The sequence below is a fragment of the Cydia amplana genome, chromosome Z (genome assembly GCF_948474715.1).
Source record: "Cydia amplana chromosome Z, ilCydAmpl1.1, whole genome shotgun sequence".
NCBI lineage: Eukaryota > Metazoa > Arthropoda > Insecta > Lepidoptera > Tortricidae > Cydia > Cydia amplana.
The window spans coordinates 12,506,962-12,524,839 of NC_086096.1; the positions used below are offsets into that span (position 1 = coordinate 12,506,962).

At 42.2% G+C, this 17,878-nt stretch overlaps 1 protein-coding gene across 8 annotated transcripts in view; it reads right to left on the reverse strand.

Moving 5' to 3' along the window:
* LOC134661321 (polyhomeotic-proximal chromatin protein-like) overlaps positions 1-17,878 on the reverse strand; it is a 50,748-nt gene continuing 32,870 nt past the window's right edge. For 2 of the 8 annotated variants that reach the window (XM_063517329.1, XM_063517332.1), the window contains 14 exons: positions 17,502-17,616; positions 15,911-16,016; positions 15,228-15,337; positions 14,166-14,276; positions 13,121-13,210; positions 9,678-9,821; positions 8,304-8,442; positions 7,504-7,673; positions 6,830-6,953; positions 6,300-6,391; positions 6,126-6,225; positions 5,462-5,721; positions 3,973-4,192; positions 1-123 (listed from right to left, as the gene is read on the reverse strand). In XM_063517329.1, the coding sequence (XP_063373399.1) occupies positions 3,974-4,192; positions 5,462-5,721; positions 6,126-6,225; positions 6,300-6,391; positions 6,830-6,953; positions 7,504-7,673; positions 8,304-8,442; positions 9,678-9,821; positions 13,121-13,210; positions 14,166-14,276; positions 15,228-15,337; positions 15,911-16,016; positions 17,502-17,616 (1,780 nt within the window). In that variant the 3' untranslated portion in view covers positions 1-123; position 3,973. Of the gene's footprint in view, positions 124-3,972; positions 4,193-5,461; positions 5,722-5,958; positions 6,025-6,125; positions 6,226-6,299; positions 6,392-6,829; positions 6,954-7,503; positions 7,674-8,303; positions 8,443-9,677; positions 9,822-13,120; positions 13,211-14,165; positions 14,277-15,227; positions 15,338-15,910; positions 16,017-17,501; positions 17,617-17,878 lie in introns of all 8 variants that reach the window. The other 6 variants (XM_063517328.1, XM_063517327.1, XM_063517326.1 and 3 more) reach the window with 6 other exon arrangements.

Below are 17,878 nucleotides of genomic sequence, written 5' to 3' on the forward strand. Positions count from 1 at the left end.
AAACTATATACTTTACTTACTTTACACAAGTCGTTTCTTGGGACAATTAACTATGAACACATCACTAAACTTCTGTAGTACTTAACTCTATTGATGCCCACTCGGGATGGACTTAAAGCAATTCTGAAACAGAATAATATGTCGTATGAGAGTTATATCTTAAAGTATCGGAGGTAAACACGTTTTAAGTAGTCGGCACTGCAGAGAGCCTTAAGGTACAGTGGATCGAGTCGGCAGTTTTTGTCAGTTGCCAAAAAATATAATATAATATGAATAGAAATCTTGAGCCCTTTCTCTAGAGAAACCCGCCCTTTACTAGTAACTAACGTAAAACTAATCCTGAGGCCCAAGATACACTTGTACGTTTTACTTACGTAAGTAGGGACACAGCTATACTACAGAATGAGAGATGAATATCGTTATCTCATTCTAACAAATAGCTTTGTCCCTACTTACGTAAGTAAAACTTACAAGTGTATCTCAGGCTTTATTAAACAACTTCCGCTCGATATAAAAAATCACGAGCTAAAATCTAAAATTCACCATTAAAAATTTGTAACTATTTTGCACAAAAACTATTAACAAGAAAATTGCTTCTAAAACTTTGTATTTTATTTATGATCATACAAAAATATTACTATTTTTTTAAACTATATAAAGCGCTGGTGGCCTAGCGGTAAGAGCGTGCGACTTTCAATCCGGAGGTCGCGGGGTCAAACCCCGGCTCGTACCAATGAGTTTTTCGGAACTTATGTACGAAATATCATTTGATATTTACCAGTTGCTTTTCGGTGAAGGAAAACATCGTGAGGAAACCGGACTAATCCCAATAAGGTCTAGTTTCCCCTCTGGGTTGGAAGGTCAGATGGCAGTCGCTTTCGTAAAAACTAGAGCCTACGTCAATTCTTGGGATTAGTTGTCAAGCGGACCCCAGATTCCCATGAGCCGTGGCAAATGCCGGGATAACGCGAGGAAGAAGATATAAAAATAACAATTCAAAACTTTACCGTCCGTCCATCCGCTATCCCGAGCAAGCATTATAAAATAGCAGCATAATAGGGATGTTGACATGAATCGCGAATATATAATATGTTATGTTTTTACCATAGCAGGGAATATTAGAACGCGGAAAATCATATTTTGCAAGTGTAAATATGCGTAATAAATTAATTAAAAATAATCAAAAGTATTTAAAATAATGCCCAGTATCACGTGACTGCAAACGCCAATCGGAGCGCGTGACGTAATCACAGTGGAATCACCAAAGACAAGTTATAAAACCTGCCTAAGTGTCTACCATAGAATTAAATGAACAAGAACAACTGTCAATCTTCAAAAGTGTGACCAAAAATGAAATGCAAGTGTGTGCGTAAATTGTCTATGTGAGATCAAAAATAGTGATGTCAAGTTACAACATATTAATAATCTGTCGATGTTTGATTGCTTTATCGACTACTTTTTCAAATGTGTTATTTTAAACGTAAAAATTCTACGACATTAAGACGTATAAGTAACACTTGCACTGCGTGTGCTATCAAAATCCTTGCAGATTTATCTTAATGTAACTCTTACTGTGTTGGAAAGTGAAGTTTAAATTTATTGCTAAACATGAGCACGTTCAAAAAGGTATAACATTCGTTATTATTTCAAGTCGGTTATAAAAGCTAATATCTTAATGATGTCTTGTGAAGAAATAATTACATAGCTATTGATATACCGACAAGTTATCGATACCGTCATATGAACATTTTGTCAAGCCCTAGCGTAAAGTAACAGATTATGTTTTTACACAAAATATTTTAAATTATAGCCTAATATGATAAAATATTAGCACACAAAGGAAGAAAAACTTATAATGAACTGTATAAACCGGCTTCTTACACTTTTTACGCTGCCTATTTGACAAAATATCGTTATGAAAATTTCGCTCGGAATATCATAAATCCTCTGAAATGAGTATTTGATTGGATTATTTGGCCCTGTGACACTGCAACCCAGCACACTACAAGACACCATCTTCACTGAATTACTTTATTTAATACTTTTCGTCCTAATCCGTGTATATTTTTCAATTTGAAAATTACCGGGATACGCTCTTGGCCGTCAGCGGCCGTCGTCAAACTCAAAAGTGGTTACGTTTTCTCATTGGTAGTCCGACTCTTTCGCACTCATGGGATGTTCATATACGTGATGGCTTCCCTTTCGCACACTTAAGCTGTCTGTCAAGCGCGAGCGGATTCTAGGTCTGTGGTGTCTACAGATTATCGTACCGAAACGCGATCTTGGTGCGGTGCAGCGCACGAATCGATAGTGTGTAAGGTGGTGCGTTAAGGACGCAGCTATAAGTTAGAGCGAGAAAGAAGGTCACTGTCCGATGCGGTAGTGTGTTAAGGCTTTTAAAAAAATTGTCAATTGCCATATAATAGTAGTTTATGCAACAGTGATATAATAAGGGTTCTTAAAATTCAAGGGTCGAAGTTACAAAACGAGACGTAGTCGAGTTTTGTAAAAAAGGACCCGAGAATTTTAAGAACCAATTATGAGCTGTTGCATACATTACTTTTTCTATGACAGCTGCAGCAAAAAAAAAAAAATATTAAAAAAAAGAGTTATTATTTAAAAAAAATTGAGTTATTATTTAAAAAAAAAAAGTTATTATTGTAAATGAAAACATACCTATTTCAATCAAGATGATCGGAACTTGTATCTTTAAAAAAAATAAAGCAGTTGTATTATACTCATAAGATGACTGCTAGCAGTCATCTTATGAGCCTATAGACAAAGCATTCAAATGACATTGCTTTAGATATCACTGTCAGTCATTTAATTGACACATTTAAGTGCTGGAGTAGAAAAAGAATTTAAAAAAATTACTGACAGCAGTTTGTTTAAAACGCCGTTACGTCATCAAGGTCACGTGACAGTTTGGAGCGTTTAGGCGCGAAATTTAAACACGAAACTTATTATACATGTTTTTTTATTCAAAATTAATGAATATATTTTTTTAATATTTTTTTCTGTAATTATTACGTGTCTATCTACAAAATGAAACCAGTTCCAAAAAATTGTCAACATCCCTATTGCGTGTAAAAAAGACGGACTTATTGTCTCATATCACGTTATCATGGTCATTATTACACGTATATGCAACTAATAGCTGAATGACTCATATCAACGTGCATGTTGATGCCTGGAAAAAAATAGTTATTTGTGCAACACGAGAGAAAGATAGGTTTATTCGAGCGGCCTCTCTATACATAGCAGTAACATCGCGGTGTTCGCAGTCTGTCGTGTTCCGGTGCGCTATAACTGGCGCAGTAGGTGGGTATGTATATAGGGTATCTATTGTTTCCCAAATAGTTTTAAGTCATAATGTGTTGTTTGTCCGCATTTTCATTAGTCATAATTTATTTGGTTCAGAATGGTTTGGTTCGTAATTTGTTTGGTTTGGTTTGGTTGGTTTGGTTTATTTGGTTATATACAGTGTGGAAAGATAAGTCGGGCCCTGGAGGGAAACTACCTTAAATCCTCAAGCTGGCTCATTTTACTTAATGGAGACATTCCTTTATTTTTAAAAAGAAACAAAACTGCATTCAAAGTATTTTTCTTTTTTTCTTCAATTTGGCTTGTCTAAAAAAATCTTGAGTACTAAATATTACATTTTATGGATATTTTGTACGACAGACGAGTTTAAGACCTAATGTTTCTTGGAGAAATGTTATCATTACCATTAACTGTATCGACTAGTAGAATAAAATTGCGAGTTTTTATTTTTTGGAATTTTTAGTCGGTTCGAGTCCCGGGCGAGGCAAGCGAGTTTTAGAAAATCTTTGAATGCAAGTTTGTTTCTTTTTAAAAATAAAGGAATGTCTCCTTTAAGTAAAATGAGCCAGCTTAAGGATTTAAGGTAGTTTCCCTCCAGGGCCCGACTTATCTTTCCACACTGTATACATATAATGTGACATGGTTTACCTCAGTCGTGGTCGTGCTGCGGCTGGTCGGAGTCGGGGCGCAGCGCGTCGATGCTGGCCACGATCTTGAGCGCGGGCCCGAGCCGCATGGACAGCGCCATGACGAGGTGCTCGGCGCGGATGAGCAGCAGCGCCTCGCCGTCCACCTCCTGCATGAGGAACTCGTCCGCGTAGCCCGCGCACCCGGGGATGCTGCGGATGAACTCGCACACCTCGGCCACCTGCACACACATACAACACCTCACTATTTAATACGCATACTCATTGACAGTTATTATTCTGTTTATTTATTTGTCTTCTCTAAGTTAGGTTATTTTATAATATGGATATAAAAATAAAATATAAAACCATTCACAAAAACAATACAAAATACTTATAAACATATTATAAAAAAAACCTAACCTAGGGTGCCGCCAGCAGCGGGGCAAGGCTCAAGCTGCCGGTGGTCAGGGCTGCAGAGAGAGGAACCGGCGGACTATCCGCGCCGTGTCCAAGATCACCGCCTTTTCCATCTGACCCTTGATCCAACCACCTAGCGAGTCTCTCAAGATGTTGGTCGAGACTCTTCGCTATTAGACCGTTCGCTGATACAACTATAGGGACAATGATCGTCGAATCAACATCCCACATGGCGGTTATCTCGTGAGCCAAGTCTAGGTACTTACTGGACTTGACAGTTATTATTTGTATCTCCTTTTTTTTGGGATCACGGGCCTATAAATCCCGGTCTTTTGATAGGCTTGCGTGGGAATATAGATCCAACACGTAGAGGCCCTTTGGAGAGCTTTAATGTCATGTAGAACGCCTGCTGGGACCCGTTTACAGGTGCAACAATAGACACCCATGAACGGGTCTCAGCAGACATTGGGACTATTGTAGAAAAAAAAGTGAACAGAATACCGGTCTATGGATTAAAGTTTGGGTGGACTATGAGACTGGGCTATTGCAAATACTATTGCCATAACAAGGTTTACACAAGTTATCGAGGAAGGTGGTGACTTGCCGCGCACTAGATGGGCCCCTGAAACTGCCGTCGCGAAGACGACCAGGGGCAACATCGGTGTGAGTGGCTCAGGGGTGTCGAGAGGTGTACACCGCTTTCTACCCAGTGACTGTAGACAGCCACTGTGCCAACTCGCGCTTACGCAAATTTCACTTCCACCTCTGGAGCATATAGCTCTAACGACTCCTCTTTGGCGGCCAATTAAGGCAAGCCAGAGCCGAGAGTCCTGCGGGTCCCCTTGGGGTTCCACTCCGACCGACGAAGACACGCCGGAGACGGAGACCCTGACCGACTCTCTGGAGCACTCGGGTCCGTGGGGTCGTTACTCCCCAACAGCTCGCCACAAATTATTATATTTATTACTAGCGACCCGCCCCGGCTTCGCACGGGTTAACAAATTATACTTGTTAATAATTGTATTTTTTGTCATTGTATTCGGAATCAATGATAACATTGGAAGTCATATCAATCAGCAAGGTAAACTCACCGTCCACTTGTTGACATTGGGTAGTTGCGGCTTGGTGGCGGTGTCGTCGGCCGCCTGCGCGGGCTCGGCGCTGGCGGCGCCCTCGGTCTTGACGTTTGCCCCCGCCCCCGCCCCCGCCGCCGCCCCCGTCCCCGCCCCCGCCCTCGCGCCCGCCGCCGCTCGCGCACCGGCGTTGCTCTCCCGGTCATTCTCGTGGCTCGAGCTGATGCGGGGTAGATGATGATGTCCGCTACTGCCACTTTCCAACATTTGCTTTTTGCCTGCACGACATAAAATAGGTTGTTGTATTTTGACATTCGGTCCCAAGGAAATTTAACCGCTCGATTACAAAGAAAACATTAGTTTGTGAGTGGTTCTAAAAAAGATGCTCAATGATTTAGCCATAGCGAGAGGTTATATACCTCAAAACGCTCACGAAGTCACAGATGGGTTAGTAAGCATGTTTACGGTGATATGCGGCGAGAAAGTATTTCTGGCGATGTGTATTCACTACTAACGTTTGAGCCCGGCGAGGACTACTGTATAATTCTCTTGGTCAGGCAGCAGTCGGATGATCTGCTTGCCTGATAAATAAAATTCAAGTATAAATAGCTACTAGTGGGATCGGTAACTTAAGTAGGACAACATACACAGACTTGTGGCAATATAAGTTGAGGTGACTTACGCGGGGGCTCGTCGCTGGAAGGCTGCTTGTTTTCCTTGTCGTCCTTGTCGGCCGCCCATTCGCGCAGCGGCCGGTTCACCTTGGGGTTAAAAACATTATTCTATCACAGCTCTAAATATACAGTCTGTCCTAGACGGGGGTACAGAGACGGTATCGGGCACACAGGCAACTTACTGCAAACGGCTCGCCCGCCTCCTGGATCACGTAGCCCTCGATCACGTGCGTCAGGATGTTGGGCTTCACCATCGCTTTTGGTAGCCCTTTGTCTGCAACCAAATCATTTCTTCAAAAATTTACATAGTTTTAAAGATGAGAGGAAGAAGGAAGAGAAAGTTGATAGACATATGTTTTACATCATAAAAAAATTGCCGCTTGAAAGTGTTGCCGTTACCCACACCAGCCAATATAATATCGCCCTTACAATTCTCATACACTTTCCGTCGAAACAAATACACGTTTTTCACGTATCAGACTTAAGTGATTCTAGTTTTTAGTGTAATTTTTAAATTACAAAAAAAATACCGTGTTAAAGATGTTTGATAAGAATATGAAAGTAATTGTTTTGAGCTGGTGGGTAGCCAGTGTAAACACACCACTTTTCGGCCAACATGGCAACATCGGTCAAAACAACATCAACTCAGGATCACCTTGACAACAAGTTGAAAGCTAAGTACATATATGTGCTATGTAGTCTTGGGTAGTACCTGGCTGGCTGATGTGGCGCGGCGCGCACTGCGTGCTCTTGAAGAGCGGCGCGCCCGCGGACACGGGCGCCGTGATGGCGGCCGTGGTGCTGGCCGGCGCGCTGGCCGCCACCGTCGTCGCCACCTGCAACATCTCATTATCAGACCGATCCTAAGACATGTAATATGTTTCATATACAACTTGTGACGTTTCACTCTCGGACGAAGTCGTTGGCAGAAGTTTTTCAAGACTTGAAACGTAACATAAGTAATCGCTCGAATACTAGTATCAGTAGTGGCTCGTTACTTGCCGCACTCGCCACAAATACCCCGTTCACACAGCAAGTTTCACATTTTGTTCAGCTTGCAATCTCCTGAGGTCCTGAGCCACTAGATACATCGAAGTGTTGACAAATTTTAGCTCTTCTTTCCAAAACTAGTATTTAATACTAGAACGGGTGTACGGGTGTGTGAATGTGTGGTAAGCTTACCGGACGCTTCCCGGGCCGACCTTTCCTTCCGCGAAAGACTCGTCCGTTGTTTTTTTGTACCGAGGCAGCATCGCGCGGCAAACGTCCCGCGGCAATCGCCTGAGACGGCCTTGCGAAGCTGCCCGCCGAGTCTGCCGCCTACAAAAGGTGTCAAATGCGGCGTATCTTTCATATTCAAGGCATTAAATAAATGTAAATACGTACCTGGGACGCTGAAGGTGTGGTGTGCTGCGCGCTGCTAGGCACGGGCGCAGGCGAAGGGGCGGGCGCGGGGGCGGGGGCGGCCGTAGGTGCAGGGGCGGGGGCGGGCGCTGCGGCCGCCGCCTCTGGCTCCTGCTTGGTTTCGGTTGACTTCGACTCGCCATTAGCCGGACCTGTTCAATGTAATGTGTTTTTAGAAAGAGAGATTGATGATGTATTTCATAAAAATAATGTCTAAATAATGATTCCCATGTGTCACATTTGTTTGCGGTTACAATTGGTTACATAAGTGATTCGAAGCGATGTCCAGAAGCCGGATGCGAGGTATAGTTTGTAGCTTTCTAATAGAGCCCGACGGCTTATTCTATTGTCTATTGTTAAGTAAAACCGCTCGTGCCACGTGCCACAACCACCTGCATAAAAAATCGTTCGTTCACTTTACCCAGGTAATTGAATTACAACTCCTATGGAAATTGCAATAAGATTCAAAATGGACTAATTGATAAATATGTGTGTGGTCCGTTCAACTCAGTAACCGAAATACTGAGTGCCGGCGAGTCGAACGCTACAGAACCAGTCTAAAATGTGTCATCGAGATGCGTAACAAAGGCGCGTTATCGGAGAGCGCACCTACACTGGTTTTTTGAGCGTTGGACTAGCCCGCGCTCAGGTGCCAAATAGAATAATGAAGACCCTTTTTTGCAGGTAAGTAGCACGTGCGGTTTTACTGAACAATAGACAATAGGATAAGCCTTCGGGCTCTACTAGAAAGCTACAAAGTATATGCGCTAGCGTTTCCTTACCGACGGTGGCGGTGGGCGTGGGCGGAGTGTCGGCGGCGGAGGCGGGCGGGGCGGGCGGCGCGGGCGCGGGGAACGAGCCGGCCGGCTCGCCCGCCGGCTCCGCGGCCATCGGCTGCGGGGCTATCTGCTGCACCGGCGTCTGTACAATTAATTAATCTAATCAATATATGATGACAATCTTACACGACCTAGCAACAAACTATAAGGTATATAAATGTATGAAACTAAGGCTGTTAGTTAAACCGTAGGTCTTGATATTATGTAATGTAAAGGTCAATTTATAACTGTCAAAATCACATTAATTTCATTTAATAATAGGTATAAAGCTTTGGATCCTCCGAAAGCGGTGCCGTCTTATAGCGGCCATCATATAGCGGCGGTAAAAAGACGGCCGTCTTTACGGTGACGACATGTGGAAAGTACCACGCCGTCATAACACGCCGTCAGCCACCAAGGTCAAAGCGGCAAATTTGAAAAATGTAGGCGCGAAGGGATATCGTCCCATAGAAAATTTGAATTTCGCGCCTTTTTCTACTGACAAGATTTGCTTGACCATCTATAATTTACTTGGAGGATGAAATATCATCAGAAGAGGAAAATAATCGTAATACGGAATTATTTATTCAAATCGCGTGTCATTTATTCAAAATGGCGTCACCGCTATCTAATAAAACGTTCACGAAACTATCGACACCGTCATGGCGGCCGTCATCCAAATGACGGCACCGCTTTTTTACGTTACTTTGACAATCAACGCCGTCTAGGAAACCGCGCCATCTTGTTTACATAGACAACGTTCTAGTGACGTCATTCACCGCTATATACGGCACCGTTTTCGGAGGAATCCAAAGCTTTAGGATTGTATTCCTTTTAACATTGGCGACCTACTGACGTTGCTGGCCAATATTACGACGCCAAAGCAACGGCCTTGGCGTGTGAGTTTAATGTACTTAGATGATTTTCTATTAACTTCCACCTTGTCTGGGCTGGGCTCGTGGCAATGAATACCGTTAGAAAGTATGTATAAACTTTTAAAAGGAACCGATATTTTTTAAAGAAAAATCGTACTTGTCGTAAAAATAGTCACACCTGAAATAAGCCGTCGGGCTCCCATAAAAAAATGTATGAATATATGTGAGTATCAATGTGGGATGACCGCAAGCTTTCTTATTTGTTTAATGTTGTAGTCGAGTAAGGGCCACTTGCTCCATTCATTAACCCGGGGTTAACCGGATAAATCTGTAGTTACCATGGTTACCAGTACAATTTGACACTGGGTTAATGGTTGAACCGGTTAACCCGGGGTTAATGGTTGAACCGGTTAACCCGGGGTTAGGGGGATGGTGCAAGTGGCGCTTAATATAATAGCGTGACCTGTGAGTGCGGCGCGCTTTTGTCGTCCTCGCTCTTGACGTGCACCACGTGCGCGGCGGGCTGCGGCAGCGGCACCGCGCCGCCCGCCGCCAGCAGCCCCCCGCCGCCCAGCGTCAGCTGCGGCGAGCTCAGCCCACCGCCCACCTGCACACAAACACGCCGCTAACACCATCTATACAACGCCGTGTACAACGACACCAGTTGCTAATACTATTGTACATCGACTATTCTTTAAAATACAGTAGGTCATAGACTAGGAATCCTCTAGACTGAGTTTAGAGCAATTATGTCATAAAAACGATGCTGCCAAAAATACGGGGGTGCGGGGGGGCGAGGTGAGCGAATCCCGTGCTGTGATTGGTCCGTTCAAAGATACGGACCAATCACGGCACGGGATTGACTCGAAGATGGAGTAAAACTACCGTATAAGTGGCAGAGGGGGTAGCGTTACTATGCTCAGTCCAGAGGATGTCTTGTCTGTGCAGTAGCTACATTTAGTTTTTGTAAATGAACGAATGACCGACTGACATGTGGAAGTGTAACAGCAAAGTAGTACATAAATAAGAGCTCAAAAGACCGCGTTGCAGCATTATTGCAGTATTTGCAGTTTATAATTGAGATTGTTTGTTTATATTGAGGGCAATAGAATTCTGTAGATATGTTTTTTAACATCATTTCATTTCATGCTCAATCATACAAAAGAAAATATTTAAAAAATTACTTGTAATAAAAAGAAACTTACTATGAATCCTAGTTCATACAAATACAACATAGAACAATAAACTGGAAAAAGTACATAAATAATAATTCATTCTTCTTTCACTGAACATTATAATTACATTTGAATTAGCATTCACAAGCCGTTCAAAACTGCCCGGCTGCTAATAAATAGGTACTTGAATAAAAACATTATTACTGCAATATCGATGAAACATGCAGATAGCCCAACAATTTGACAATTCCTACTGACGAACATTGACAAGAATTTCACTATCCAAGATCTATTCCATTTTCAACAGAAACTACAATAACACACTACCTACTGTATGTGACACATGTTCTTATGAGGATGGCGGTAGTGGTAAATGCGAGCAGGTGTATATGAAAACAAAAACGACGAAAGAAACGAACAGAAAGACTCGACATGTGATAATCAGGAATGAACAAATGTAACGCTAACGAATGTGAAAAACTAAACATGTTACGAATAGGTATCACAACTAGATCATGTCCCGTTACTATGACAGACAACACCTTTCTAGAATAAAAATATGATAGCATAAGCAATTTCCCAAATACACTACTGTCGCAAAACGTGTTATAAACGGGTAAGAAAAATGTAGAGGCGGGGTCGAGTAACAATAACCTGCTCAAAACAACCACAGATACAAAACTTTCAAAACTAGCAAAACCCCTAACAGTTTTTGGCGGTGTCGATATTTGTCCTATTAGAGACACGACTGCTGTTATATTTAAGTGTAATTATTAATTGAAAAAATGGCACAGGCGAATAGGGCACAATGTTCTTCGGGTTACTTCAGTTAATATAATTACAATAATTTAATATTCAATAAATGGAGCCCTGGAATAAGAAATAGATGTTTTTCTACTCCCGTACTTTTATTTGTCATTTAAAGGGTCGTGCACACACCTTTAAAACCCTACCTTATAGTTGTCAAGACAAGTCTTTAGTCTATTCCCCAAAAAAGAATTTGTGCATACACGCAATATCTTTTTGGCGATTTTACGATACTTCGTGTAATGACCACTTAAAAAATATTGAATGAAATACAGTGTTGCCAACCTTATTTTAAATGTCATCTCTGACAAATAAGTGAACCATAACATGTTTTTTTATATTTCATTCATTCATTCATTCTTTTCCCGCCCGTACCGAGAATCTTTACTACTTGTTGAATTAAAAAATATTTGTTAAATTTACAATTTTATTTAAAAGTAAGTGCTTGGTCGTAGAAAAAGTATTGTATGCAACGTTGTTTAACCGAGTCAAAAAATACTCGTGGCGTCTTTATTAACAATTTTCGGCTTCGCCTCAAATTGTTACTCACGCCACTCGCCTTTTTTGACCTCTCTTAAACAGCGGTTGCATAAAATACTATTTCCGTATTAAAAACCGTTAAATGTTTGAAGAAACAGTATTGCATGTTGTTCGGAGCAGGTTGTACTAGTTGAAGGATGGTGGGCTACCTCGTGTTGCAGGAGCGCCGGCGCGACCTGCAGCAGCGACGGCAGCAGCGGCGCGCCGTCGAGCGCCAGCCCCGGCTGCCAACGGGACCACACTCAGACCACTACGACAACCTAGCCGAGCGCCGCGCCCTAGGCTCGCCATTTAACCGACTTCAACATTTCTAAGGAGGGTCTCGATTCGTCGGATGATTTTTTATTTATGCTACCCGATTTCTCGCAGGAGGCTTAGCAGATTTGGGAGATTGTATTTGTTTGTCTCAGTTGGTCCTGTTATCATCAGGTCACTATTTGATGATGGGTTACTGGCGAAATGGAGGGAACTCGTGAAATATTATAAGCTCACTTACAGTTGATTTGGATATTTTATATAGCTACCTAGAGCTACCCATGCTCGTGCGTTTGCTGTCTAGAATCACCATTTAGTCAGATGATAGAATCATTTTTTTTTGTGATAGAAACATTCCAGACTAGTATTTGTTATATATATATATATATATATTATGTTTGACGATCTGTTTGTGAAATTCTTAGTACTAAATATGATCTGTATAATTATCCAATATTATTATAGAATAATATTAACATCAATAAATTGTATAATATTTAAAAAGCCGCAAAGCAGCCAAAAAGCAGTTGGCCGCGACCATGACCAGTGAAACCTGTGTCGAAACGTCGGTATATAAAGGTAGTTGAATAAATTTCGCGTTAGACCCGTCTATAAATGTGAATCAATAAATTGCTCTGATAATTAGCTTAAGATAATATATATGTAATACCTACTTACTATTCATAAGTGCTTGTTGCTAGGCCTACATGAATAAAGTATATTTGAACTGTGAACTTTGAAAGATTAGGTACATCATGTTTATCGTGAAATTCACGAAGCTACTAATAGTTTGGCATTGTACACAAATTGTTACACTTCAAAAATTTTGCATAATATTAACGGAGCTTGAATTATCTAGTGATGTCACTTGAATAAATGAGCTGTGTATTAGGTCGTTCGCATTTAGTTGGCGCGGTCGCCAGTCAGCACCCGGTATGAAGTACTTACTGGTGCGTCCGACATTTACATACGACATAGCGAACAAGAGGTTAGAAGCTACTGGCTATAATTTGAGTGTAAGAGTGACGGAAAAACTCTAGGCTAACATATTTTCCCCGACATTGATCGACAGTAGACAAGAACACAACATATCCTCGGAATTGTAGAACTAGAAAAGTATGATTCTTACTGTTTGCATCGCAGTGGAATGGTTCAAAGCGGCTTGTTGCTGTACGGCCATCCCCACTGAAGTCTGCACGAGCCCGCTGCCGACGAGAGTCTGCAAATACGGTACGCTCATGTAAACAACGCTATCTTTTACATGTCAATTGGTCTGACAATGGCAGCTGATTGTAGATAACATGAAAAATAAAAAAGGTAGAGACAAGGGATGAACTTGTAAGTATATTAAGTACAATAAGTGTCTTAAGTAACTAAACTGTTATTTAACAACCATGAAAGTTGAAGCACACCAAAAAGCTCGGCACCAGCCTAGCACTGCCCCAACTAATCATAAGGGAACCGACTACGGCTGGTATGGCTAGCAGGTGGACTTACAGCGCCTGTATGACGGCGCGGCTAAGGGAAGCCACGGGCGGCTAGCGCGCCGTCCTCGCGCCCACGGCGAGACTCAAGCGCAGTGACAAACTGCAAAGAATACTGAGCTGGTCTAGTGCCAAGCTTTTTGTGTGCTTCAACCTTAAGAGCCAACAGGAGTGGTCATTTCTCCATACAAACGTACTCGACTGTTTCCTCCGTGGGTTTTGAAGCTAGAGCAATGATTTTTTCAACACAGATTAATATTATCAATATCTGTGTCGGACCGTTTTGCTTTTTTTGATATTTTTGTTTTTTAAGACGCTAGAGCCTTTCAAAAATGGCCAAAATGGCCTAATTGACTATGCCGCAATGAGAGGCGTGGTATTCAAAACTGATATCAATTAGTCAAAAAAGAAAAACGGTCCGACACAGATAATTTCATAATCATTTAGATTTCCAAATTTGGTTACGATTGGTTAAGTTTTGGAGGAGGAAACAGTCGAGTACGAAACCTCGATTTTTGAGATTTTTACGCAGGATTTTTCGCCTTGTCCTTATCGCACTAGTTTTAGGAGCCGCTTCCGTTAGTGAGACAGGTATATTTACCTAAAATATTTAAATCTCAGCTCCTGTTTCGTCTTAAGACTAGGTCGATCCGTAAATAATTTCACGTTACAGTTATTATGGTCCCTCACCTGTGGTTGCTGCAGCGCCTGCACCTGCGCGAGCGTGCCCTGCGCCTGCTGAGCCGCGCCCAGCTGGCCCACGAGCGTGCCCGCCTGCGACATGCCGCTCAGCTGCACGCCCTGCACAACACATTCCGTCACTATCCACTACATCAATTCATACTCGATGACTACAAAAAAAACGGGAATTCGCTAACGAGGGCAGGGATGGTCGCCATACATTAGTGAATAAAAAAAGACGGACTTGGCTGCCATCGTCAGTGTCCAGCCAATTTGAGGTAGTATTATTATTTTCTGTTGAATTTCAAGACAACTCGATACCACCCGAGCTTACGCGCGACTGCTAGGCAGTGCCGCGCGTGTGTTGCAAGATAAGCTCAATTTGAAATTGTAGCTCTCTCGAGTTCCGTCCTCTGTGACACGATACGAGTATAAATACTCGTAGGTACGTAAATAAGTTAGTTGTTGTAGATTCACAGAAATTTTTAAATAATGTTTTAATACCAGGACAAAAAAATGTTAGATTTGTTAGACCTGTACCCCAAAAGCATAAAATTGTTGTAGTAATTCACCGAATCACATTTCACCCCAACTGTACCCCAGCTGTACCCCAACAGATCTAACAAATCAAATGTTAACACATTCACCGCCGAGCTGCGGTTGTAGCTGGTAACATAGGTTTCCCGGTATGTAGCGAAAATGTTTCGTAGAGGCAAAACTAATTCGTTAAAGTCAGATCGTGTCAGATTATCTGCTTAGATTTTAAACCATGTTCGTTTAAACCTTATAAGGGTGGATCAACTTTTTCTTGTTGTTATTCTGTCCGGTGAGCCAAGAGACAATAGTAGCATAGTTTGTTAGAAGACATTGTACACCACTTTCTTCTGACACGTTTGGTAGACGACCCTCAATGGAAAAGGGTTTATAAGTATCACAAAAAAGCGTGTTTGGTGAATTTAAATGCATAAAAATCAGATTTAAAGAGTGAGCCAGGAGAACGTAACCATGGCAACGAGTGACAAGAAAAAGTTGATTCACCCATAAGCGGAATATTATTAGTGTGGTACGTACCGGATGTATCTGCTGCACCATGGAGATGGTCTGCGGGATGCCCGCCATGGGCAGGCTCTGCGCCACCGACCCCACCGGCAGCGAGCCTTGCTGCATGCCCAGGGTCATTCCTGCCGACCACAACGTATCATTTTAATCACTTTATATCGAATGTTTTTATGGACCATGTCGGCAATGTAGACATTATGTGTCGTTCACAAGTGAGTGATTCAAATGAAGTATATCTTTTGATTGAACTCGCTCAGTAGTTCAGTCGCTCTGCGTTCCTCGCGCGCTCTTTCCCACTCATGATTCGAATGAGCCGGCCGAGCGTGAGCAGCGAGTGAGACGATGCGAATAGGTTTCGGAGCGCTTCGGAAGAATTCGGAAGGTGTCGGGAAAACATCGCGGGATCGTATCGCGCGATATGCCATCTTGGTCGCACTTATGGCTGTGTGTATCTGATTGATTGACATCTCTCTCTACTCACTCGTGAACAATATAGTCTACAGATACACTGAGCGAAATGAGCTAATTGAGTGATATATATCACTCACTGCGAGCGAAAGATATGAATCACTTTTTTCAACTCAGTGAAGCGTTTTGCGCATGTCTACGGCAATGTCAGTTTGACAGATGCCTTCCTCAATAAACAATCACCCTCGGTTACACTTTTGCCGCGACGTTGTGGAGCGTAGGCTCACCTTGTTGTTGATAATGCTGCACCATCTGTTGCGTTTGCTGCTGATGCAACAACTGTTGCTGCTGCTGTTGTTGTTGTTGCTGCTGCTGCTGTTGTTGTTGCTGTTGCTGGAGAAAGTAACGTTTGGTATCAATAATCACAATATTCACAATTAAATACATTGAAAGTTATTAGATTATCTTTTTCGAGGTAAGGATATACTTCTTTTGCTAGCCGATTAGTTAAGCTGTACTGTTGTAACAATGTTTGGATTGTTTTCAATATTAAGTGCGTTCCACTTCATTCCATGCATCAATCATCCCTTTTCATAAGGCACAATCGCGTGCGTTCCTAAGTTGCACCACGCGTGAAATGCGCGAGATGGCGTATTTGTCATCTCAACTCATCTGTCATTCGATGAACGATTGTCATACTTCATAGTTAGGCCGCGAACACGTCCACTGTTGGCCGTGCCGGCGGCGCGCACAGTATCGCACAGAAACTCGCCACTCCTCCGCGCGTTATCGCTGCTCAATGCACTCCTGACATGAGCACCAGAGCACAAAATAGATACAGTACAGAAATCAATCTACATACAAAGTGCGCTCGAGCAACGCACACATAGACACTGCTCACGGACACGATATCTCGGACCGGTTGGGACCAGTGCGAGCGCGAGTGCCATCCGCTTGAGACACGCGTCTGTGAACTTTTTTGTGCAATAATGGAGAAACAAAAAAAGTTATTATAACTGTTCAGTGGACGGTTGTTTGAATTCAACATAAAACGATGAATTGTCGTTTTTTAAGCTACCAGTGGTTTCAGAGAGGTAAGTAAGTATCTGCTTGTATTTCGATGGTTCGTTTTAACGTTAAACAGAACCATAGAGAAAAAAATACATAGAGTGCTCACTCCATACATCAGTTTTAGTACCAAAAAGACTATTAGCATCTAGCATCGAGTAGCGGAACTATCAGTACTGCTACTTGACAATAGGTCGGTGCTACATCTATTGTCAAGTAGCAGTACTGATAGTTCCGCTACTCGATGCTAGATGTAGACACTGAAATTAATAGTCTGAACTAATGTATGGAGTGAGCACTCTATGTATTTTTTTCTCTATGACAGAACAGTTAGGTAGGTAGGTACCTATGCACCCCGCCCCGGCCACTACTAGATACGAGTGCCACTATCACGTTACTACGATAGTTTTTTGTGCATAAATCATAGTTGACAACCCTAGAGCGACCGCCGAGCGTAGGTATGAAAAGTGAAGTACATACATGTGATTGACTTCTGTACTGTATCTATTTTGTGACCAGAGTGTGACTTGTTTGCGTGGAGATGGGCGAATGTGTGCCGGGAGTGTCTGAGGTTTTGTGAGATGATGGATGAAAGGCTTCCCAGTACTTGCATTTGACTTGTAATGACTAAGTATCTATTTTACTTTATATATATTTGTTAACCTGTAATTCTTGTAAGTCTTATTACTCGGTGCATTGGCACATGCTGTTATACCGTGTAAATGTATTTAATTAAATAAATAAATAGTGTCAATGAGTTCTATGGCAATCAACTCTGTACTCTATCGAGTACACGAATGTCGTAGATACCTGCAACGCCTGCTGCTGCAAGATCGCTTGCTGCTGGATGGTCTTCGTGATGGGCTGCTTGTCCTGCACGCTCGATATCTGCGTCATCTGCCCGCTCGAATTCATCAGTAATACCCTGGGGAACAAAACAAAACTTATGGACGCTACGATAAATGGAAAAGGATTGCATATTTTGTTGTTTACAAAGAATTAATGATTGTATAAAGTAAGAGAAAAAATCGTGCCGTCTATGATAAACGTTTGACAGCCTAAGTATTTGACCCTAATCGGCGCCATATGTTTTGTGGTAGCTGCGTAGTCAACTTTTATTACAACCAGAACTGCCGTATTAGGTATCCACATTAGCTGTCAAATTCGAGGTGCGATGTTTACTGAGA